Source organism: Aspergillus aculeatinus (assembly GCF_003184765.1).
Source record: "Aspergillus aculeatinus CBS 121060 unplaced genomic scaffold BO66scaffold_7, whole genome shotgun sequence".
In the NCBI taxonomy this organism is placed as follows: domain Eukaryota; kingdom Fungi; phylum Ascomycota; class Eurotiomycetes; order Eurotiales; family Aspergillaceae; genus Aspergillus; species Aspergillus aculeatinus.
This window is the reverse complement of record NW_020291476.1, coordinates 556,590-577,939: the sequence shown is the minus strand read 5'-3', so window position 1 is coordinate 577,939 and position 21,350 is coordinate 556,590. Positions and strand designations below refer to the sequence as shown.

Sequence of the window (21,350 nt, the reverse complement as noted above, 5' to 3'; positions counted from 1 at the left end):
CATTGAAGCCTCCTTGTTTGCCTAATAACCAAAATAAGTGACGTGACACTAACAAGATCAACAAGATCGGAACACTCCATTGCTCAAGTCCGATCTTTACCATCCGTCCTGCTACAAATGAAAAACTGATGAAACAGGGCGGAATCGAATAGTAGAACGAGGGATATCCAAGGCAGGACACTCGGTTTTGCCACGTCTCTATAGTACCTAATATCAAGACACAAGATATCAATTAGCATCATTGGTCTAGTGGTAGAATTCATCGTTGCCATCGATGAGGCCCGTGTTCGATTCACGGATGATGCATGGAGTATTTCATTTTCTTTTTCATTTCCGGATGTTTTATTTCGGGTGGAATCAAGACGGTTCCTCTCTACTTACCGAAGTCGTCCTCTCGTTTTGTTTTGTTTTGTTTTTTTTTTGGGAAAAAAAAATCCAATGCCACTTTTCACAGCCCAGTGTCGGCACCGGTAACATGAATAGGGTCTCTCGAGTCACCCATAAGTTAACACCGAACATCTCAATAGTGTCGGTTTTCCTAGGATCATGACCCACCCTCAATGCTATCGGACTAATCCTCAGGAAGGGCACACCAGTTTAATAAGATCGCGAGTATATTTCCTGGTATATAGCACCTACATAATACATTTCAGAGTGACGGGGCATAAAAGCATCACCTCCACCATGCAACCAGCCATCCTTAACTCATGGCACTTTAACTCCGGTTCTTTCCTTCCCGAATACACAAAACCGCCGGTTCAACCAAAGGAACAATCAGTCGCCAATGTACGAAGATGAAAAGTAAAAATTATCAAGGGCCAATTGCACGAGTCAGAAAGAAAGATGCCACACGGCATGCCAGATGATCAGGCATGCGAGCCGCGATTCGTCCCCAGTCCCATGTCGTACGCACCCATGGACATAGCACCTGCACCCCCGAAGCCAGAGAGATCAGGTCCGCCAACAGGATTGCTGGTCGGCCCCCCTGGCTGTGCTGCTGGGTCGAGGTTGACCCCTGCTCCGGCACCGACCGGATCGAGGTTGAATGGAAGGAACCAGGCACTTGGTTGATAGTATTCCCCTGCGCCGGACGGCGCGTTGGGGTCTATCTGCCCGGTGAAGATAGTAGAAGTCGGGTCCTGGGTAGGAGGCATGTCAGGTGGCACCGGGGGCATAGCTGGCTTCTCAGGCACAGGAGGCACAAATGCCGCGGCAGCAGGATCAAAATCGCTGAACGAGCCATACACAAATTGCCGATCAAGCTGTGGGAGCTGATCAGCAGCCGGCATTGGAAAGTCAAACGTGGATTGACCGAACGGCGGTTGTCCATTGCGGTTATTAAACATGGCGGGTTGAGGGAAGCCTGTTCCAGTGGTGCCTAGCATTCCCGGTGCACCCTCCATAGTCACCTCACCCACTGACTGTGGCGGTGTGGCTTGGTCAAAGCCGGCGACACTGTCGCTTTTGCCGCTTCTCTTCGAGGATCGGCGTGGCATAGTGGGTTGTGGAGTGGGGGACAGGCTGGCGAAGAACTCTTCGACGCTTTGAAGGTCGGGTCTTTGGCTCATTACTCCTTCGTCGTTCTTTGACTTCGCCTTCGGGTCGGGCTCCTCCCAGTGAGATCTCGACATGCCATGAGGGTACTTATCGAACCAGTCGCCATACTGGAACATGGGGGTGATCTGCCCACCGTTCTGCGTCAATACAGTACCTTTGATAGCAGCGTCTGCAAATTGTCGATACCGATCCTTGGCGCTCTCGACCATATAATGGAACATACCCCAGTATTTCTTCATCTTGTTGAGGTAACGATATGTGTGACGTAGGTTCTCCTTGGACCGTGCTTCCAGCTGTGCGTTCTTGGAGAAGATTCCCCAGATATGAACCGTACTGGCGGAATATGCACAGTATCCGGCAAACGGAACTGTCAGAGGATAGGCCGAAGCACGGTCAATCAGCACGGAGATATGATGAGCTGCTTCTACTGCGGCACGGCCAGCATTGCTCAGGAAGACCTTGGGCATGTCCCGCGGTGGTCGCCCGCCTGGGGATAGTGGAATGGCGAACTGGTTCAGGAACAGCATGTTTTGGTGAATAATGATATGCAGAAAGAGAAACTGGTTCGCAATCCGATCGGCTGCGTGGATCTGAAGATTTTCATAATTGAAAGAGAGATGGCTGGGGAGTGATGCGGAAAATTCCTCGATCTGTCGCTTGAGGCGCATGTAGCCAGATTCAGGCGACCACAGCGGTTGTGTGTCTCTTCGTTTACCTCCTAGGTTCAGATAGTCGACTATGCGTCCCCAGATGACAACAGCACGGATAATGTAAGCCGATACTCCCATATTGTCTCGAGCGTTGGATAATTGGCCCACATCGTCGGGTACTGGGTTCAAAACAACGCCGTCCAGATCTTCGGTTGGTCCTGGGATCTCCATCTGGAAATGCGTCTCTTTGATCGGGAGCTGGATTTGCAAGAATTTCTCGTTACCAATGGGCGGGCGCTGGCTCCCAGAGGAGTTATATCGATCCATTAGAAAGCAAGCCCACATCGTTCGTCTTCGGATCTCACGGTCAGTGAAGCTGAGCTGCTGGGAGCCATTCCCATTTTTCTGAACAAGTAGAGGGTCATATTCGAGCTCCCGGTGCAATTGTAGAGCGTAAGCCATGCGCAGTGCTTGCCCGCCAAACGACCAACTCCGGCCGCCATGACAGGTACCAAATTCGTGAAGCCCCAATAACAAGAATACCGTCAGGATGGTAATATTTGGTTCGTCATGGCGGCTCAAGGCGATCGCCGCGGCGGGGTTCGCCCAGTTCTCACCGCGCAAGAAGGGCGGCTCGGAGTTGATCTGCGGGTGCGTCGAAAACCGCGCCGAGACGGCACAGACCGCTAGGATGAGTACGGGCGGTACCGTCCTCGCCTTGAGCCTTCGCATGAAGCTGGGTTTGTGAAGCAGTAGATAGGATTGGCCATAGACGCAGTCGAAGAATACCTCCGCCAGATGTTCTTGAATCTCCAACGAGGGCAGGAACTCGGCCCCCTCCGTCATCAGACCCGAGGCATCGCCGGGCTTACTCTCCCGGCGCATCGGAAAGGTGTCCTGCGGCCCTTCGCGACTGCCCCGGCCCCATTCATCCAGTTCCGCCGCGAAGGCTTCCTCCGCCGTGCGCTTCTTCTGCGCTTTCGAGGTCTGTCCCGGCTGCGGGGGCCGGACCACCGACCGACCAATCGCAGCCATGTCTCTCGTTTCTTCCTTCGGGATGGTCTTGATCACCCGGTCCTCCATGCGCTTCAGCCGCTTGTCGAGCATCGCCATGTAGTCGGTGCGGGGGGCCGCTTTCCTCGTGGTAACCTTGTAGACGCAGGGAATCCGGGAGCGCGAACAATGCTTGCAGGCGGGCTTCTCGCCGGAGCATCGGATCTTTTTACGTCGGCAGGCGATACAGGCCAGAGGTAAGCGCTTGCGCTCCTTCCCGGCCTTGGTCTTCATCTCGCTCCATGCGGGTTTTTCACTCTGTTGTGCGTCCGGGTTGAGTGCGGAATCCCCGGGGGGATCATCTCGATGCGAATCGTTCCCAGATTCCTGCAAGAAATTGGAATCGCCAGGTGCGATGACACTGCCGGGATCACGCGAGCTGGCGGGGCTGTGGGTGTCGAGGTCTTCGGGGAGAGTGATGTCGTCGGGGCCAAAGGCCAGGCCAGTGGAGGCCAAAGGGGAGTCGTCGGACTCGGGAGCCATCATGATGGGTGCAGATACCCCAAGGACCAGACCCGGATCATCGTTTGGCGGGTTGGGACTTGTGGGTGAAGGAAGACGGGGCCACAGGGTCTGGGGGTGGTAGTTGTGGGGGTGGTAATGGTGGTTGCTGTTGTAGTGATGGGGTTCTGCGGACGACGGGCTGAAACCGAGAGATGGCGGTGGTGGTGGGTGTGGGTGTGGGTGTGGGTATGGGGAAATCGAACTGGCAGGGTCGCTGACTGGTTGCTTGGCGTGACTGGCCGCCTTCATCCTTCCTCACAAGTTGGCCGATTACTAATGCCCAATGTCTCCAAGCTCTTTAGCAGACTGGCTAAAATGTTGGGCATGAGAAGGGGATACGGATACACCGGTTGTAAGAGCCGGGAGAGGCGTCCATTTAACCCGACTAGTTATATTTTTTTTGGTGAGTTTGACGGTTGCAGAGTCAAGGTCCCGTGCAACCTCGCTGCACGCCTTCAAGCCATTGCCTCATGGGCGGGCCGCTCCGGATGATTCATGAATCACTGTCACGTACATGTACAGTGACCAAGCGTCATGGATGTCAGCCCCAATGATTTAGAAGATGTGCAGGTACTGTAGGTAGGTATATGTCGATAGTAAATATCTTCGAGTGAGATATGACTAGTATAATAGTCATTCTTCCGGTATAGTTCGGGGCCCCGGTTGATCCCTGCAGAATACCCCGCAAAGTATGGAGTAAGTAAGCTCAGCATACTCGGACTGGACAACCAACCCTTTCTTTTCTGGAAGCACACCTTTCGTCGCTGAACTGACTCTGACAGGCAACATACTATTTCCTCATGATTTTCTTGCTAGTTTGCAGGCTATCATCCAATGTATTGTCCATTATTCTTCAAAGGGGCCAGATGGTACAGTTGGCACGGCCCCAGGTAGCGACACACGCTCAATCAAAGAGACTGTACATTTTTTCTTGAGTTCACAAGCGGGGGGATTACCCCGGTTCGAATCCGGCTCTGCTTTCTGCATTTTTCCTGCGCGATTCCTGCAAATACTTCCTTAGCCTGCAGGTTGCGGAATTCTGACATTGAGCTATATAGTCTAGTGAAAGGGAACATCCCTTGGCATACTTGCAGATGGTACAGTCGTCACACAATGTCCTTCACATGTTGCTGTGAAGACTATCTACAACAACAATAGATCAAAAGTCTGAACAACTGGCTCTACCTCTACAGCATTTCTTATGACACTAATATCTCCTTGGAATGACGTCTAACAGCCAATATTCTGCTCACGTGAGCTGCGATATACATCATACATTATGCCGTTGAGTTGTGCGCGGCTCAGAAGCCAGAAGTACTGGAATGGCTATGCTTATAAAATCATCTCATAACTCTGGTATACTTCACGACCGGTGAACATGACAGACGAGCGCATAAAACATCAAATACATGAAAAGAATCATATCAGTACAACCGCCAGGTTACAGCACAGGGTACCAAGATTTTCGTGTCACGCTCTAAATTAAACCAAACAGAAGCCAATACATGTATCTCCTTGACACACGGCGATGCGATGCGATGCGATGCAGTGGAAAGCAAAAGTCATATAACCGATGCATTTGCCGGCCATTAATCAGTCGTCCCATTCTTCATCCAACTGATCTATTAGTCTGTTTTCAGCGTCTAGATCACCTCGTCGCCCGTAGCTGGAAGCGCGCGTGTGCCCCAGGCTCGGGGAGCGGTTGAACCGGAAGAGCCGGCCGACGGAAGAGAGTAGAATGACGAACATGTCCTATAGTTCGGAGAACAGGGAATGAATCAGCATTGATTCCACGTTATATGGTATTCAGAACAAGAGCGAAAAGAGAAGAGATAGAGACATGTCGCTGCGATTCAGTACAAAAATGTTCAGTGACGTGGTATAGAAACTGGCTAGATATCGAACAGCATGTCCATGATGGCCCGCGGTGGACAGCCAACACCATAGCTCAAGCATAATAACTCATGTCCAGCACAGTATGATATATAGCCAAGGGGGAGAAAGTCGAAGGCGAGCTCCCAACATCCCGCAATTCAAGCTCTAGACCAGCCAGAGCGAAAATCAATCCAGTCGCGAGGTCGGAAGCCTTGTATTCCCAGATTCTTTGTACGACAGGTCTCGGTGCAAAAGCCGAGAACGACGGAACGGTATCAACGCTAGTATACTTACTTTGACAAAGTCGACTATACCAGCCCAGAGGCTGTAGTTCGGGCACTGCCTCCAGCCGCGCTGGTGCATGACAGTTCGCTGATAAGCGCAGCCACCGACAAGATAGGCTGCGATAGCAATCAAGGCACTGTGAACTGTCAGCAACATAAAAGTCCAAGTAAACGACAGCTGCGTACATGATGCCAAAGACCCCACCAGGCGAAAGCCCCTGGTTTGGAGGTATCGGAGCGGTAGCTCCGCAAGCGGCTGAGCTGCGCACTTCAAAGAAGTACGTGCATTGGTCCATTGTGCCGACAAACGAGACTGTCGCCTGGGACGAAGGCGAGTCTCGTTCGCAAAGGAATGACATGATGGTGGACTTAGTGTGGGTGCTACCGTTGCCTAGGTAGTCGCCCGGACATGGGGAGCCATCCGTGTAGTTCATGACCAATTTGCGCCCCCGGAAGAAGGGATCAGATGCCTGTTGCCTGCACGCTGTCAGTTGAAGTCCCGAGAGATCCCATGGGAGAAACCTACCCAATTGAGTATACCTTGCCCTCCTTCTCATAGTATGCGCTGACGTTCTTCCACCGGGCGCTATCGACTCCCACTACGTCTTTCACATCTTCCAGCACAGGCGCGCAGATGTTGACTGTGAAATTGGCACCGTAGTCATGGCCCTTGGCATGCCAGCTGCCTTCCCGAGCGTTCTTGCGAGGCTTTTCGCCCTCTGCAGGCGGAGGCGATATGGAAATCGCATTGAGATCGTAGAATAGGCCCGTGGTGGGGGAACGGACCACACAAGGTTGGAGGGAGTCTTTGGAGCCCGAAGAATCGGAGGCTGCGTATACAGGAAGTAGAGGAGCTGCGACACAGAAGAGGAGCTTGAGCAGGGAAGAAGATAGGAGCTTCATCGTGGGCGAGTGTGTCCCTTACGGAGGCAGCCGGGAGTTTCGGCGATAACAGCTCTCAGTCCGATGAGAGGAGATAACACAAATGAAAGACAATCCGGTTGTCTGGTGGAAAAGAGAGAGTAACGTGGTCGGAGGAAGATAATGATGGGGATACCAAGGGGAAGAGGAAAAGGTAAAAGAGAGACAAACACGGCCACGAGAGGATGGGATGGATGGATGCGTAGGAAAGAGCCGCGGCGCTGTCGTCGTCGTCGTCGTGGTCGTCGTAATGTGCGGAGATGAAACGTCGCATTCATTCATGGCAGGTGCGGAGACCAGCCCCGTCGGAGACTCGGAGTCAGTCCCGACCGGGTGTGGCTGACTCAGCTCTGGGATAAGCTTTCCTTCTTTTTCTTTGTTTCACCGCCCGGCTGAGCTCCATCCGGCTCGGACCAGCAGCTCTCAACATGGATGCCTGCTGCCAAAGCTAGTATTTATAATTGCTTAGCGTCCATTGATCGAAGAGCCCGGCCATTAATTCCCCAGCCTGCTTCAAGATGGCTCCCAAAAAGACCTCGAAATCCAAAATCCCCATTCAACCCGTGCCCGAGAAGCGCGGGTATGAGTTCTGTGGCCCGTATGTGATATCGTTCCTCTCCTTGAAAGACTACGCTGACCCATTGCACAGGCCCGGTGCCTTTGGAATTGTGTTCGGCCTTCCTCTCCTAGTATACACCTTTGCGTTCCTGTGTAACGATGTCTCCGGCTGCCCTGCACCGTCTCTACTCCACCCGTCGACCCTCACTCTCGAACAATTGAAGGAGGAAGTGGGCTGGCCCAAGGGGGGCTTGGCGGACCTCTATAGCACGGATGTGACCCTGTGGGTGCTCGGCTACTACCTGCTTAGTCTGGTGCTCTATGTGTTTCTCCCGGGCCAGGAGGCTGCAGGTACCGAATTAGCTTGTGGAGGTCGACTGCGGTACAAGTTCAATGGTTAGCTACCCCTGCATTTGCGTGTGTAGCAGCTCTGACTCTGGAACAGCATTCCCGACGGCGGTGTTGATCCTCTCCGGCCTTGCCACGTGCACCTACATCTACGGCTCGGACTTCATCGTCTGGACCTTCCTCTGGGACAACTACGTGCAGGTTCTCACCGCAAACCTACTGATCTCGACGGCGATCGCTGTCTTCGTCTACGCGAAGAGCTTCACCGTCCCGGCCCCTGGCCAACCCAACCCCGAGCTGCGTCAACTAGCCCCTGGTGGCCATACAGGCAATGTTTTGTATGACTTCTTCATCGGCAGAGAGCTCAACCCTCGCGTGCGGCTGCCTATCCCCTTCGTCAGCGAGGCCTCCCGCACCATTGACATCAAGTCCTGGTGTGAGATGCGTCCGGGTCTCCTGGGGTGGATCATCCTGAACCTGTCCAACATCGCTCGCCAGCACCGCACCTACGGCTACGTCACCGACTCGATCATCCTGTCCACCTTCTTCCAGGCATTTTACGTGCTGGACGGCCTGTACATGGAGCCTGCGCTCTTGACCACGATGGACATCATCATGGACGGCTTCGGCTTCATGCTCTCGTTCGGCGATATGGTCTGGGTCCCGTTCATCTACAACTTCCAGACCCGGTACCTGGCGGTCTTCCCGCTGGAGCTGGGACTCAGGGGTATCGTGGCGGTGCTGGCCGTCACCGCGGCGGGCTACTCGATCTTCCGGGGCGCCAACAACCAGAAGAACCGTTTCCGCACCGACCCCAACGACCCGCGCGTCAAGCACCTTAAGTTCATCCAGACCTCCAGCGGCTCGAAGCTACTCACCTCCGGCTGGTGGGGCTGCGCCCGTCACATCAACTACCTCGGTGACTGGCTCATGTCGTGGTCGTATTGTCTACCCACCGGTATCGCGGGGTATGTGGTCATCCAGGGCGTCAACCCGGCCACGGGCGACCTACAGAAGCAGGTGGTGCAGACCCCCGAAGTCCGTGGCTGGGGCATGGTTTTCACCTACTTCTTCATGCTCTACTTTGGCGTCCTGTTGATCCACCGCGAGCGTCGCGACGAGGAGAAGTGCAAGAAGAAGTACGGTGCGGATTGGGACCGATACACTTCTTTGGTGCGCAGTCGGATCGTCCCGGGGATCTATTGATCCGATCAGGGGTTTCAGGGATTCGTGGTTTGGCGTGTTGAGTGTAAGATGAAAAAGCTTTTTTTGCTGCTTTGAATTGGGGGTCTCTTTTCCATGGCCTGTACACTTTTATGGACGTTGTAATAGAAACTTACTTCATATATAATTTAATTCACCGTTTGCGCTTCTTCGGATTCGCGTCCACCAACACAGCCAACCCCCAATCTTCATCCCCGGCATTCGGCACCCACGGAACCAGGACGGTCTTCGCTTCTCGCAGAGCCCGTGCCCGCGCCTGGCCGGGTTTCGTGGCAGTGGCGATCGCTCTCTTGAAGTCGACATACGTAGCTGCATCAACAATCCGCCTTAACCCTTCATCGTCAACCTGGGCCAGCCCATCGTAGCGTCTCACACGCCCATCACGTCGACCCTGATTCTTCTGGGCATCCAGAACAACCTCCCGGAAGCTTCCCCACATCCGCGCGCGCGACAGCGCCGACGCCCCCCGCACCACCGGCGCGGACGCCTTACTCCCCTGCTTCACCCCGCCGATGATGCTCTCATACAGCCCCGTCCGACTCCCCGCCAGCTTGGGCAGCTGCTTGGCTCCGCTGGCGGGCCCCAGCACAACCAGCTGATCGGCCCCAACGGAGGGCGCGGCCACCCACACGGCCGAGATGGTCCCCGGCTTGTACTTTGTGGTACCCGTGGCAGCGGTCTGCGGCGAGTCCCGGGGCTTGCCGTACTGCCACAGGGAGTCGGCCAGTGCAGAGGGGATGGAGAGGATCTCGAAGGGGTGGAATCGGTAGCCGGAAGCAATCCCCCCCTCCTCCTTCTCCCGCTGCTCTTCTTCTACTTCTCGACCTCCAGATGAAGAAGCCAAAGAAGGAGCAAGATACCCCCCGACCAGCCCTTTCATCCTCCCCTCCCTTCCAAACGCCCTCTCACACCCTACTTTACTAATCTCTGTCTCGGGCAACACCACCCCAGCCAGATACGCGCTGGCCGTGACGCGGACCAACAACGCCGTCTCCGTGGATAGCAGGGACGAGACCTGGCGGAGGGCGAGCTTATCGGAGCAGGATTTGCTTTTGGTGGAGTCGGCGTCGGCGCGGGCGGGTTTGCGGCGGACGATGCCGAGTTTCGAGAAGTGGCCGCGGCCGTCGAGGAGGGTTGTTGGGGGTTTGCTCGGTGCTGGTGAGGAGGGATCTGTTGGTGGTGGCGGTGCTGTACTTGTAGCAGTTGTGTGAGGTGGAGGGTCGGGTGTCGAAGATAGGGCAGCGGCTGGTGCCCTTGCTGTTGTGTGTGTAGGGTTGGGTTCTTCGGGAGCTGACAGTGGTCCTGATAATGATACTGGTTCGGAAGGAGAGGGATCCTCCACCCATGGCGTGGGATCCTCCTGCGCCGCCATGGTGAGCTCCATGCTTGCGTCGCCGCAAGGCGCGCAGGTGCAGCACATGTAGACTTTGAGGTCCGGGTGGAGTTCGAATGGGGGTTGGTCGGGTTGCTGTTGCTGTTGCTGCTGGAGGTGTCGACGACGGATGAACCGCGATGGCGATGGCGATGGCGATGAGCTTTCGGTGACTGCAGCAGCACCAGCAGCAGCAGCGCGTTCCTCACCCAACAAAAACCCCCTCACCTCCGACAAAACCCAGTAATTAAAAGCCCGGAGAGCGAGCACCTCGGCGTGCCAGTCATGGAGAACGAGACCCTTGCAATTTGGAAGCTGGGAGGCCGCGAGACATTTGGCGCCTGATCTGCTGTCATCAGTATGGATGTTTCTGCAAATGTAGTAGTAGATCAGAGAGAAGGGGAAACACACGTAACCGCCACACAAGTCAATTGTTCCTCCGTCGTATTTTCGCCTAATATTGCTGTTAACCTTATTGAATGTCCAAGTCGATATGCTAAGGAAACAATCATCAGAAGCAACTGGAAACATACCCCTGACAACCACCATCCCCGCCATCGGAATCCACTCTCTGGTGCCATCATCGCGGACAATCGGTTTACTGCGCGCGGGCAGCGCATCGAAATGCGTATGGACAAGGCGGGCGATTCGCGATGAGAGTCCATCTTGCGGATTCTCTTCTCCCATAGCATATACGTATATATAAATTATCAAGCCGTAATCTCCAAAAAAAAAAATAAAACCCCAAAAGCCCAAATACCCGACTGGACTATATGCCCAGTAGTGAGGAGAAGTAAAATCTAGGAGGACGTATCAAATTCCCGATAAAGTCATTCCCGCTAAACTTATCGATAAATCCCGTCCCCATCCCCACATCACGTGGCATCCTGCCGCATTTTCCAACCCAACTGCCAAAAGCTCCGCGGCGACAACATCAATCCTTCCAAGTTGTCAACCTTCAATTCAGAAACCAAGCACAAACCAAACGCACCACCTACCTCCCCCATCAATAAACCAATACCCCTTCAAATCACCCCGAACCAAATCATCCAGAAACCGAAGCCAAAATGGCCGACAAACTCCGCACTCTCCAGAACCTCGAGGCGATGCAGGCCCGCTACATCGGCACGGGCCACGCCGACACGACCAAGTACGAGTGGCTCTCCAACATCGTGCGCGACAGCTACGCCTCGTACATCGGCCACCCGCCGATGCTGTCGTACATGGCCGTGGGGATGGGCGAGTCCAAGGAGAAGGTGCGGGCGACGATGATCGAGAAGATGGTGCGCGGGGCGGGGAATCCGCCGGAGGTGAGTTTAGTTCCACACTCTTTTTTGCTTGGGAGTTGAAATGGATGTGGTGTGCTGATTTACTGGGTCTAGACACAGGAATGATGAGGATGGGTTTGGATTGAGTGTTCCGGTTTGGATCTTGGAAGGGGGTGCTGATCGGGGGTTGGTTGACTGGTTCAAACTGGTTCAATGTCTGGGAGAGGATTCAGGAGGGACGATACTGGATGACGTGCCCTAGAATCTGTGGTCTGGTTATCCAGAGATATCTGGCTCTATGTCTTGGGGGCAAGACAGGACAAGACAAGAAAGGACATCCAGTCATCGATGAGAGGCAAGGAGTTTATGGATACGGCGTTTTAGGGGGTTTATGCCTTTTCTGCTCGTGTTGAGTTTCAGTGCAGCGCGATTTTCTCATTACTCAATAAAGCTTATAATAGTTATCATCACACTCAAATCAGATCCCACTGCATGTGCTTGCGCTGTACTCCGGAATGTATCTCACCAATCAAAACTCAACATAATGTACTGTACAAGACCTACTCAACCCATCTAAACTACCTAGTAGCCACTCGATCTTCTTCACCTCTCTACGAATCATCTACCACGGCAACTACTTCTTCTCCTCGTTCAACTTGGTCGTCGAAGCACCACCAGCAGCAGCGGCATTGGCAGCCCCTGGATCCTGCTGCGCCGCCAACCTCGTATTCTCCGCCTGCAGCGACCCGATCAGATCCAACCACTGCTTGCGCTCCGACCGCAGCCGATCGACCTCCTTCTTCAGCAGCTCGACCTCTCGCCGGAGCGCATCCGCCTCGCCCCGGGCCCGCGACTTCTCCTGCTTCTCGGCGTGCTTTTGTTGCCGCGCCTCGATCTTCGACGCCTCCTTCACCTGGTCCTTTTCGATCTTGCCCAGCTGCTTCAGCAGCTTCGACTCCTCATTGAACAAGCCGGACGCCACCTTGTGCGCACGCGCGGCCTCATGACGGTTGTGGTGGTGATTGTTGCCACCGCTGGACGCCACCCCCCGGTGCACGCTGCTGCCCGGACTGCTGCTGAGTTGCTCGCTGCCTACGTCGCCAGCCGCGGCCAGCGCTGCTGCTGATGCCTTGTCTCGCTTGTTGCTGCTGCTGCTGCCGCCCCCGCCCTCAGCTGTGGCGGTTTGTGGGGGCGAAGCGGGTGTGGATTCGACATGCAGGGCCTGGATCTCCGAGCGAACGCGGTCCAGCTGCGCCTCGACGTTGCGTTTGCGCTCCGCCAGCTTGGCCAGTTGCTTCTCGTGGGATGAGAGTTTTCCCTTCTTGTTGAGCGTCATCTGTTCGATGGCGGAGACATTGGGAGGGGCTTCGACGGCGGAGTCGAAAGCCGAATTGGCGGAGAAGGCGACGGAGGCTTTCCCTTGCGAGGCTGCATCGTTGAACTCTGGCTCGGTGGGCTTGGCGGTAGTAGTGGTTGTTGTGGGGGGTGTTGGCTCGGTCTGCGGGTCTTCCTTGTCGTCTGTCGGATAGCCATTTTCCTGGGCAGTACTGACTGTCGACGACTGTCGCGAATGACCGTGGGGGAGATAGTCGAGAACGGCCTGCGGAGCATACCGCTCCAGACCTGCATTGACCAGGTATGCGAAACTGGCAATGAGGCCGTGGTGCTCAACTTCAGTGTCCGAATAGTAGTCCGACTCACTGGAATCCTCAGAGACACTACCCTCGTCGTCTTCCGCCGAAGCCTCAGCGCCAGGGTCATGTTGATGCTGATGCTGATGCTGATGACCTGCAGTCCCCGACTTGCGATGCGCACGCTTCTTATGGCCTTCATCCCGACATGCCCAGTTCAAGAACTTGATGGCATCCTGACAGATACTCTTGGGGGTGCCCTTTTCCACCATCCATCGAGGGATATTGCCTCCGGGATCACTTCTCGTGACCATCACCCATTCCACGGGATTCAGTTTTCTCTGCACTTCCTGCACCTCTTGCCCATCCACTTCCTTCCCAGCCTCACCACCGGCACCCTCTCCGTCCTCCTCATCATACACCGGAATCTCTCTAATAAACTCCACACTCTCATACTGCCCCCTGATATAATTCTGCGTCGGCGGCACATCAGGATGTTCGCACGGCCTTGAGACCATCATCCACCTCCTCGCCTCTTTTCCTTTCCCCTTGGTCCCTGCCCCCTCTCCCTCCATCGAACCCACCCCCTCAAACCCCTCCGTCACAACCTCCCAACTAACAATCAAACTCACAAAATCCCTGGCCGCCGTCGGCTTCGGAAACATAGCGGAGACATGATATACCTGGACCCGACCAATGACCCTTGCGCCATCCTCACTCTTCACCTCGATGTCCTCGACCAACCGCTCGGCCCCGATACCGCGCACCGCCTGGTCCGGCGGCCGCCCCTTCTGGATCTGCTGCTGGTTCATGCGGAGCGTATGGCCCATCTCCCCAGACAGTTTCGCGTGCCACTTCGTGAACGGCAGTCCAGCGAACACGCTGCGGCGGCCGAACCAGTGGCCCTTGCCGTCTGAGCCGGGGAGCTTGTAGATCGGGATGTGGAGGGGGTTCTCCTTGGCGGAGGAGATCTTGATGGGCTTGCTCCATTCCTTGTGGTGGGGGTTGTTCGGGATCGAGGGGGGCGGGGGTGGTAGTAGTGGTTGTTGTTGTTGTTGTTGGGGTTCTGCTGCTGCTGCTGATGATGATGTTGGGGAAGTTGTCGTGATAGTAGTAGTAGAGGTAGGGGAGGTAAGGAGTTGGGAGGCGCGGGCGTTGGAGGGGTGGAGGATGGCTGCGGCGGGGGGTAAGTGGGTGGTGTTGTTGTTCGTGTGGGATGCGGAAGATGGGCTTTCATCTTTATCGATCGGTGGCTCGGGCACGGATTCGATGATCAATCGCGCTTTCGTGGAGAGGTCGTGAAGGTAGGCGCGCAGAGCGTCCGGGTCGTTGCTGGGGATCGAGTCCCAGGTGGTCGGCGAGAGGCAGTTGAGGGCCTCTTGGAGGTCGGCCATTTTCTTTCTCTCTCGCTCCCTTTGTTCTGAACCTGCTTTATGAGTATGATAGTAACAGTGTATATGTCATCTATGAGTGAGAATGAAATCTCTTGGATGTAAGTCCTGCCACAGCGCGAACAACGATGATTGTTAAGCAAGTGGAGGTGGATGATAGTATAAATTGCAGTGAGGAGAGAAGAGTTCTAGCCAAGGGGGTGGAGGGAAGCACGAAGGGAGAATTGCGGGGAAATTACTTCATGCGCGAACTGCCGTTCCTATGAGACTGATTAGTTGATGATGATAATGATGATGACGATGAAATGTAAGCAAGCCAGCCAGCCCAGCCCAGCCAGCGATGATGAAGGTGGTTGACGGTAGTGGGTAAGTTAACTAGTGGTTGTCCGCCCTGCTGGGCTGGCCGTGACCCTGACGTCATCCCGAGGCCCGGACTCTTTCTTTAGTGCCCGCGGAGATCCCGCACGGCGAAAAGATTACGCACTGCATGTCTTTCGACGACTTCAATTTCCAGATTATATCAGACTTAAGTACATCTTGCCAATCACATACGGAACAGCAGAAAGAACAAGAATGAGAAGTAAGAAACAACGCAAGACGTGGGCGCAGCCCTGCCAGCATCCGATTCCCGCCCGCTCTTCCCACGCCTCCTCCAGGGAGGGTTGGTCAAGTGGACAGGCGCATCCAGGTAATCCCGAAAACAAACAAAAGAGATAAAACCCAGCCTGGATGATAGGAGATGAACCTACCAGAGCAACACGAGGGCCGGAGTAAGGGCAAAATCGCCTTCAAGGCCATTGCATCACTCGCAGATCAGGGGCAACGCAGAGAGGTCACAGACCCCCACTCAAAGTGTGTTGGCTCAACTGGTGTATGTGGCTGCCACAGGCAGACACCCAACCAAACCTAATCGAACGAGATCAACAACAGCCCTGACGCGATTCGGCACAAACTCAGAGCCTCGTCTTGGTCATAAAAGTCTGCCGTCATAGATGCATCACAGATGCCTTCTGCTGATCAGCAGTGCCACTGCGCGTCTCAGCTAGCTAGTCCCGTTGGATACCTGTATCCCCAGACTAACTGACCGCAGAGATGCTGCCTGGGCGCCTAGTACAGAGGCAATGCACAGCATTGTCTGTCTCAACCGCCCGGACCAACAGCGACAACGAAGCGAAAACGATGGTGAACATTTCCTCATCCAAATCATATCCCGTGCCGCGAGGCTAACCAGGTCTTCATGACGTATAGTGAAAAGCAATCACAATTGTAGCCGACCCGCCGCTTCTTGATGCTGTAGAACAAAAGTAATCACGCTAGCGCTGTTTGAATCAATAAAAAAAGAAAACACAAAACCGTTGAACGAAGAGAGCTGATCTCAGCAGTCATGCAAAATATAGACGATATGGAGTATCATGTATGTCGCGAATTCAATCAAGGAGAACGCCGTCATTGATGCCAATTAGTCGGATGTCTGTCGTGGGGAGGATTTGGCCCCGGTCGGTCAAGAGCGGGTGCAGGAGGGATCGGACCGGGCGGCATAGGCGAGCTGTAATATTCGTGATGTCGGTTCGAACCCTGGGATCTGTTTCCAAAAGACACGCCAAGTCAGGGAGACCGTTAACATCAAGTGTCTGGTTCCATGGACGCGTTTACATTATTGTCCCGTAGGGAAGCGAAAGCGATGAGAAATCCTGGTATCGATCCCCCCATCCAAACCCTGTCATGTTTGCTGCCGTGCTGCAGAGCATGCTCGGCAGTGGGAGAGCTGCAAGAGCCGCCGAGGTCGCCGCCACACCGTAGTACTGCGCCGCGCTGTACGGCGGCGCCGTCGTATACGGTGGACTGAAGGTCGACGCCGGTGGAGAGGTCAGCTGCGCATCCTCCATGCCGCTCATGTGAGCCCAAAGACCCGGATTCACATCCCCGGTCGTGGTCGTGGCTGGACTGGACGGCAGGATCTTCCAGGAGTCCATTGGAAGGGGCTGATGCATCGAATCCTGCCACCAGGGTCCGGGACCCGTTGAGCTGGGCAGGTAAGGCACCGAGCGGAGCACGTCGACAACCCGCGGCGGCGGTGGCTGCAGGGGGACGAACAAGTTGGAGATGGCCACTTTGGCTTCCTCACTGCGGCCGGCCAGAAGTTCACCCGCCCCATCCTCCTCGAGCCCTTCGAGGGCAAGGACGCTTGTGCGATAGACAAACTTGTTGGCGGCTTGGACAAAATCCTCCTGTAGCTTCTTCAGTTGAGTTTCCTTGTCGGACCAGTCCCAGGTTTTCGCCGCGGCATCGACGGAGTAGACATCCTTGTGATAATCAACGAGCGCCTCGATGGTTTCCGGGGTTAGCTTGAAGGCGACTTCGTTCTGCGACACCATATCCACATGGACGACGTAGGCATCGATGTGGACCATTTGATAGTTGAAGAGGCCCTCAACCAGAGGGTTGTCATCCTTGCGAAGTTCGGCCTCGGGAGCCTTGGGGAACATCATCGAACACAGCGTCCAGATAGCGTTGGGCGAGGACAGCGTCTCGGTTAGACATCTAGTATGCTGTGTGACATTGTTCAGCGGGCGTTTGACTCGGTTGACCCGTTTCAAAGTGGCCGTGAGCCACGGTTCGATGCGGGTGTTGAGCACCACATTTGGCGATGACCGCGGGGCAAATGCGGCTGCCGACGAGGGCAGTAAGACGGTGGGCATTTCTCAGACTGCGCGAGAGCGACGAAAGATGGTACTGTATTTGACAAAAAGCAAAGAACGAAGAAGAGAAGGGCGAATCAGTAAAGAGAGAGAGAAGATAGGATCGAAAAAGACCATAGAGGCGACATTCGCCCACACCGCGTGAGTTTTCCTGATAACAATCCAATCCGTCTGTTTGAGGGCAGACAGAAAAAAAAAAAAAGAGGCAGAGCTCGAAGTCACGAGGACTGACCCAGTCCCAATAATAGGCACGACGGAGGGGTATGTAAATAATGAAAGGGGAAAAAGTAAAATAATTCAAAGTAGGTGTGGCGGGGTAAAAACCGCTGCCTATCTGGTAGACGATGGAGACGGTGGGATCAGAAGGTGAGTTGAGCAGTTAGGGTATAGATTAAAAATCCCCACCATCAACCAAAGGCAAGTGGAGTGTAGCAGGGGGTATAGTAGTAGTAGTAGTAGTAGTAGTAGTAGTAGTAGTAGTAGTAGTAGGTAGTGGTGGTGGTAGCAGTGGTAGCGATGATAATAATAAGCAATCGTGGGAATGTATAAGGCAAAACTACTGACTGTGTGGGCGAACGCGCGAAAAGAAAACAAAGGAATGGCAAGGACTGAAAAAGGATTGCAGGCCTGTGAAAAGAGGGAGGAAGAGGAGAAGAGGAGGAGGAAGGAGGAAAAGAGGAGGAAAAGAGGGAATAATGCAAATGGAGGAGGAGAAAGAGGAGGAGGGGGGCAAAACAGACAGATGGAGGCTGCCTGCAGTTCAGTCAGTGTATGCAGCAATAGCAGCAGCAGCAGCAGCAGCAACAATGGAGAGAGAGAGAGAGTTGAGCTGACTTGACAGTACAGATACAGTAAGGTCCACCGGGAATGGGGCTTTAGTATGAGTATATGTATCAATGCACGGGATTCTATACAGCCGTCCAACAAGCCACCCACAAGAAAAGAGTCCGCTCCGAAACAGCAATGTCCACAACCACCCAAATTTTAAAGAGTAGCGTCTGGATTCGTAGAGAAAAAAAAAGGCTCTTTGACTTGGGAACGTTAAACAAGCCAAACGAGACAAGTTCAAGCTGACTTTTGCATACGCATACTGTCTCGAATGCCTTCAGCTGTCGCCGACCAACCTTGATAGTAGTTAAGTTACCGGGTGATACGCACAAGCGATATCTAGTAGCCCGTACATAACTTTAGTTACTGTGGAGGAGGAGAGGAGAGGGGGGGGGGGCAACTCGCAGATTCGCTCTGTCTGCAATGGCGCAGTCCGGCCGGCGACTTTTCCCATGCAGTCGACGCGAAATCCCGATCGTATGGTACGAGTGATTTTTCTTTTGCGAATTTCACACCTGCTTTTTTTTCTTTGACCTGGACAAAAATTAATTATTTTTTAAAGGATTATTTCTATCATTTTTGATGGTTGGAGCCATCGCCCGCTTTTCCCGGTGCGCTCTCGATCACTTTTTCTTGCTCTTGCTCCTCCGTGGCCTCCAGCAACAAATCTAAGCCAGATATGCAAGTGTCCAGAATCGTCATCGGCAGTGGAGCATCGGCCAGGAAAAGACAGGAAAACAGAAGGGGACGAAAAGCCAGAAAAGGCAGAGTCAGTCAAGTAGGTTAGTAGTTGGTCAATCCACGACCCTGGAAGGCAAAGTCAAGAAAGAGCAAGAAGAGCACGGGGCTAGTTTAGACCAGGTGATCCCCCATGATTACTGAATTATTACTATTTCGGCTCGCTGAGTGATTTCTCCATCCGTACATCCACCACTAAGTTGCTACATTACTACAGAGTGCAGGGCACATAGTGCTCCATATTCAAGTAAAGATCATTGCTAGTTAGTAAGTACACTACTACGGCAGATGTGAGTTCACTTTTACTTTGAACTAACCGGTGAAATACTGACTCAAGATCCAATTTCCACCTACTCATACCGACCCATAATACCTTTTACCTTTTAAGGGTCGCGGATGTCCGCGAACAAAGAAAGTTTGGACCAAAAGGCGCCCCTGTAGTGTATCTAAGCTGTTTCTTGCCTACCGGACATCGCTGGGGAGCGATGCCTGCTGATATGGAAGTGCTCTCCGGTCGGGATGCGACAGAAGATGATTTAACCTTTTCTATATCCTCTTTTCTGTCGCACTCCCTGAACTCCCTGAGAAGGTAGTTGGGGCCCTGTTGAGGTTTATTATGGTGAAAGGGGAATAAAGGTGATGTTTTCCTTGGAAAAAATCTTCAAAGTCTCCTTTCCAATGGATCAACATGCATCGACACAATGCCACAGTGGGATAAGAAGCCGGTCAACTGCCCTAGCTAGGCAGGTCACACAAAAGGGCAGACAGACAGACAAGACAGACAAGACAGACAAGACAGACACCCCCATTCCGAACTTGAGTTTCTGCCCAGGACGGCCGGACGGCCGGGCGGACGGACAAGAGACAGAAGCTGAACCATGGATCAACCCCAACAAGTGTTCCATTCATTCTCAATTCCTGTCTGACCCGGAAAGGGCCCATTTGCCAGGTGTGTGCGTGGGTGCGTGGGTGCGTGGGTGCGTGGGTGCGTGGGTGCGTGTGTGTGCATTGTCAGTGATGGTGACACCGGAATGGCAAGTAACCCAACAAGAGCTGTGCTCTGAAGTACTTTCCCTTCTTTCTTTTCTCACCCCCCAAATAAAGTGGCTGTTTGACTCTATATCTCAACGGGAGATTTCGTATACAATGTTGTAGACAGATAGAAAAAAAAAGGCGTGGTTGCAGGATGGGCTTGCAGGTTGGAATCAGGGCTGGCTGGGGCTAAGCTAAGCCCCTCTCCTCCGCCTCCTCCTCTCTCAGCTCGCTCGGCATCTTCCCTCTTCTTCCATCGCGATGAGCAAGCGCTCCACTTGCCATGCAAATTGTGATGGCTGAGAGTGGCAGTACATTTATCTTCTCCCACTACCAAGACACCTATGCATAATACTCCTTTTAGATATGTCGACATTTGAACAGTGGGAGCGAATACGATCCATATTCGACTGTTCAAGTTTCTAGTGTTTCAATAACCGAGTCAACAGTCACTGTAACTAAGTTACATCGATACATCTACCTACCAATTTACCCGCGCAGTCAAACCTCAGAAGTCTGATGATTGTACACAGAATATCCATCGCATCATTTAGTGCTACAATGACCAATCAACGCACGCGACAGTTAAAAGTACTCAACGTTATTCCGCCTTCCCCAAAATCACGAACCTACTAGGTAGTCTTCTCTATAGACTGAGTCAAGACAAGCCCACTTTCTCAATGGGAGAGTATCCAAGAATTGGTGAAAACCAAGATCTAACCAAGTACGTAGTCTAACTTACTCAGTATGGGTAACTAAGACATAGGATCAAAAAGCCCCTCGCTCTTTTAGACTTGACCTCTCCGGCACGCGATACCGCCACCCACTTCGCGTCCTTTGACCGGTGGGACCTTTTCGAAGCACCTCACATGTGGCAAGTCAGCCCTGACTCCTGAGATCCAGCTTCCCGGTGAGTGGACTTCTTCACGTCTACAATGCCGTAGTCCCAGATGCCGTGTGGACTAGAATTAATGATTCGAAGTCTGCATCGATGTAAGCTATATACCCACGGCCGAGAGAACAGTTTTTCATCCATACTACCCACAGTCCACACACAGGACAAGTATAACGCATGCATACCAGACCTGTCGTCGCATGTACAGTACATCACCGCGCATATATGCGAGTAGGGAAACATCTACTCATACCACGCGGGTACGTAGAAAGAAGAAGAAATGGCGATGTTGGAAATCCACGCTCCCGTATGACTCACCAATTCCGATCGTCCGTGTACCCTTATCATTTCCAAACGCATATAGAACTAGATCTATACTGCCTGCTCTGTATACCTACCTATGATGACGGCAAACCGACGCCCTTGCACAAAAACCACCGTCTCATGTCGTTAAAATTCGAATTCACCCGGGCACAAAATCTTAAGCAAGTGTCTTTGACTGACCAATAGTAGAAGGGCGAT

At 53.5% G+C, this 21,350-nt stretch overlaps 8 protein-coding genes and 1 non-coding gene across 9 annotated transcripts; 4 read left to right on the top strand and 5 right to left on the bottom strand.

Moving 5' to 3' along the window:
* Positions 1-235: 235 nt before the first annotated feature.
* Positions 236-306, top strand: BO66DRAFT_t66. The gene has a single exon. It is a non-coding gene; the product is annotated as a tRNA-Gly (tRNA).
* Positions 307-607: 301 nt separating this feature from the next.
* BO66DRAFT_389115 (putative C6 transcription factor) lies at positions 608-3,893 on the bottom strand. Its single transcript, XM_025646723.1, has one exon. It carries the CDS (start codon positions 3,741-3,743, stop codon positions 867-869), a length of 2,877 nt encoding a protein of 958 aa, XP_025507340.1. The 5' UTR covers positions 3,744-3,893; the 3' UTR covers positions 608-866.
* A 1,217-nt stretch (positions 3,894-5,110) lies between these two features.
* BO66DRAFT_389114 (putative vacuolar sorting receptor (Mrl1)) lies at positions 5,111-7,090 on the bottom strand. Its single transcript, XM_025646722.1, has 4 exons — positions 6,450-7,090; positions 6,110-6,400; positions 5,934-6,060; positions 5,111-5,516 (listed from the first exon to the last, which is right to left on the bottom strand). Exons 1-4 carry the CDS (start codon positions 6,824-6,826, stop codon positions 5,358-5,360), a joined length of 954 nt encoding a protein of 317 aa, XP_025507339.1. The 5' UTR covers positions 6,827-7,090; the 3' UTR covers positions 5,111-5,357.
* A 181-nt stretch (positions 7,091-7,271) lies between these two features.
* erg24B (c-14 sterol reductase) lies at positions 7,272-9,112 on the top strand. The gene is made up of 3 exons (XM_025644478.1): positions 7,272-7,442; positions 7,494-7,798; positions 7,848-9,112. The coding sequence occupies exons 1-3, from the start codon at positions 7,363-7,365 to the stop codon at positions 8,954-8,956; spliced, it is 1,494 nt and encodes a 497-aa protein (XP_025507338.1). The 5' UTR covers positions 7,272-7,362; the 3' UTR covers positions 8,957-9,112.
* BO66DRAFT_468816 (tRNA-specific adenosine deaminase) lies at positions 9,089-11,033 on the bottom strand (the record flags this gene model as incomplete). The annotated part of the gene is made up of 3 exons (XM_025652678.1): positions 9,089-10,692; positions 10,758-10,800; positions 10,880-11,033. 3 exons carry the CDS (start codon positions 11,031-11,033, stop codon positions 9,108-9,110), a joined length of 1,782 nt encoding a protein of 593 aa, XP_025507337.1. The 3' UTR covers positions 9,089-9,107.
* A 380-nt stretch (positions 11,034-11,413) lies between these two features.
* BO66DRAFT_435451 (splicing factor 3B subunit 5 family protein) lies at positions 11,414-11,740 on the top strand (the record flags this gene model as incomplete). The annotated part of the gene is made up of 2 exons (XM_025650850.1): positions 11,414-11,656; positions 11,729-11,740. 2 exons carry the CDS (start codon positions 11,414-11,416, stop codon positions 11,738-11,740), a joined length of 255 nt encoding a protein of 84 aa, XP_025507336.1.
* Positions 11,741-12,034: 294 nt separating this feature from the next.
* On the bottom strand, positions 12,035-13,804 carry BO66DRAFT_389111 (uncharacterized protein). The gene has a single exon (XM_025646721.1). The coding sequence runs from the start codon at positions 13,515-13,517 to the stop codon at positions 12,249-12,251; it is 1,269 nt and encodes a 422-aa protein (XP_025507335.1). The 5' UTR covers positions 13,518-13,804; the 3' UTR covers positions 12,035-12,248.
* Positions 13,805-16,285: 2,481 nt separating this feature from the next.
* Positions 16,286-17,335, bottom strand: BO66DRAFT_315153 (uncharacterized protein; the record flags this gene model as incomplete). Its single annotated transcript, XM_025643462.1, has 1 exon — positions 16,286-17,335. The coding sequence occupies one exon, from the start codon at positions 17,333-17,335 to the stop codon at positions 16,286-16,288; it is 1,050 nt and encodes a 349-aa protein (XP_025507334.1).
* Positions 17,336-19,334: 1,999 nt separating this feature from the next.
* On the top strand, positions 19,335-20,174 carry BO66DRAFT_389109 (uncharacterized protein). Its single transcript, XM_025646720.1, has one exon. It carries the CDS (start codon positions 19,580-19,582, stop codon positions 20,054-20,056), a length of 477 nt encoding a protein of 158 aa, XP_025507333.1. The 5' UTR covers positions 19,335-19,579; the 3' UTR covers positions 20,057-20,174.
* Positions 20,175-21,350: the final 1,176 nt, after the last annotated feature.